Source organism: Apaloderma vittatum, unplaced genomic scaffold, assembly GCF_000703405.1.
Source record: "Apaloderma vittatum isolate BGI_N311 unplaced genomic scaffold, ASM70340v1 scaffold28223, whole genome shotgun sequence".
Lineage (NCBI taxonomy): Eukaryota > Metazoa > Chordata > Aves > Trogoniformes > Trogonidae > Apaloderma > Apaloderma vittatum.
The window spans coordinates 2,780-3,194 of NW_009706856.1; the positions used below are offsets into that span (position 1 = coordinate 2,780).

Here is a 415-nt window from a genome sequence, read left to right on the forward strand (position 1 = left end):
GCACCTCCTCTGCCCTGTGCATGCCTTTGGGATGGGGAGGCTTGTACGGAGGGTGACAGGCAGTTAGGGTTCCCTGCAGAGAGGCTGTCTCTCTGGGCTTGCTCCCTGCCAGGCTCTGTGGCGCGCAAATCCCCAGTAATAGCCTGTCCCTGCTTGTCTTGTGCAGGAGCTATCCCCAAATCATAGCGCCCGTCATCCTGTGTGCCTCGCTGTCCAATGTTAACGTGTCGGTGCAGCTGGGGGATACGCCACCCTTCGCCTTGGGCTTCAACTCCATCTCTGCAGGTATGGGCTGGCAGCTGGCACCAGGGTGGCTACTGGGCTCTGCCAGAAAGGCACCAGGATGGGAATGGGAAGGGTTGTGCTGCTTCTGTGCTTGCCTGTGTCTGTGTCTGGCCAGGGACTGTGGACACCT

At 60.0% G+C, this 415-nt stretch overlaps 1 protein-coding gene across 1 annotated transcript in view; it reads left to right on the forward strand.

Annotated features, from left to right (window-relative positions):
- Positions 1-415, forward strand: part of KIAA0100 (KIAA0100 ortholog) — a gene marked incomplete at its 5' end in the record, with an annotated part of 12,649 nt that overhangs the window by 2,723 nt on the left and 9,511 nt on the right. Inside the window, 1 exon segment of the mRNA XM_009865960.1 lies at positions 76-310. Coding sequence (XP_009864262.1) covers positions 76-310 — 235 coding nt within the window.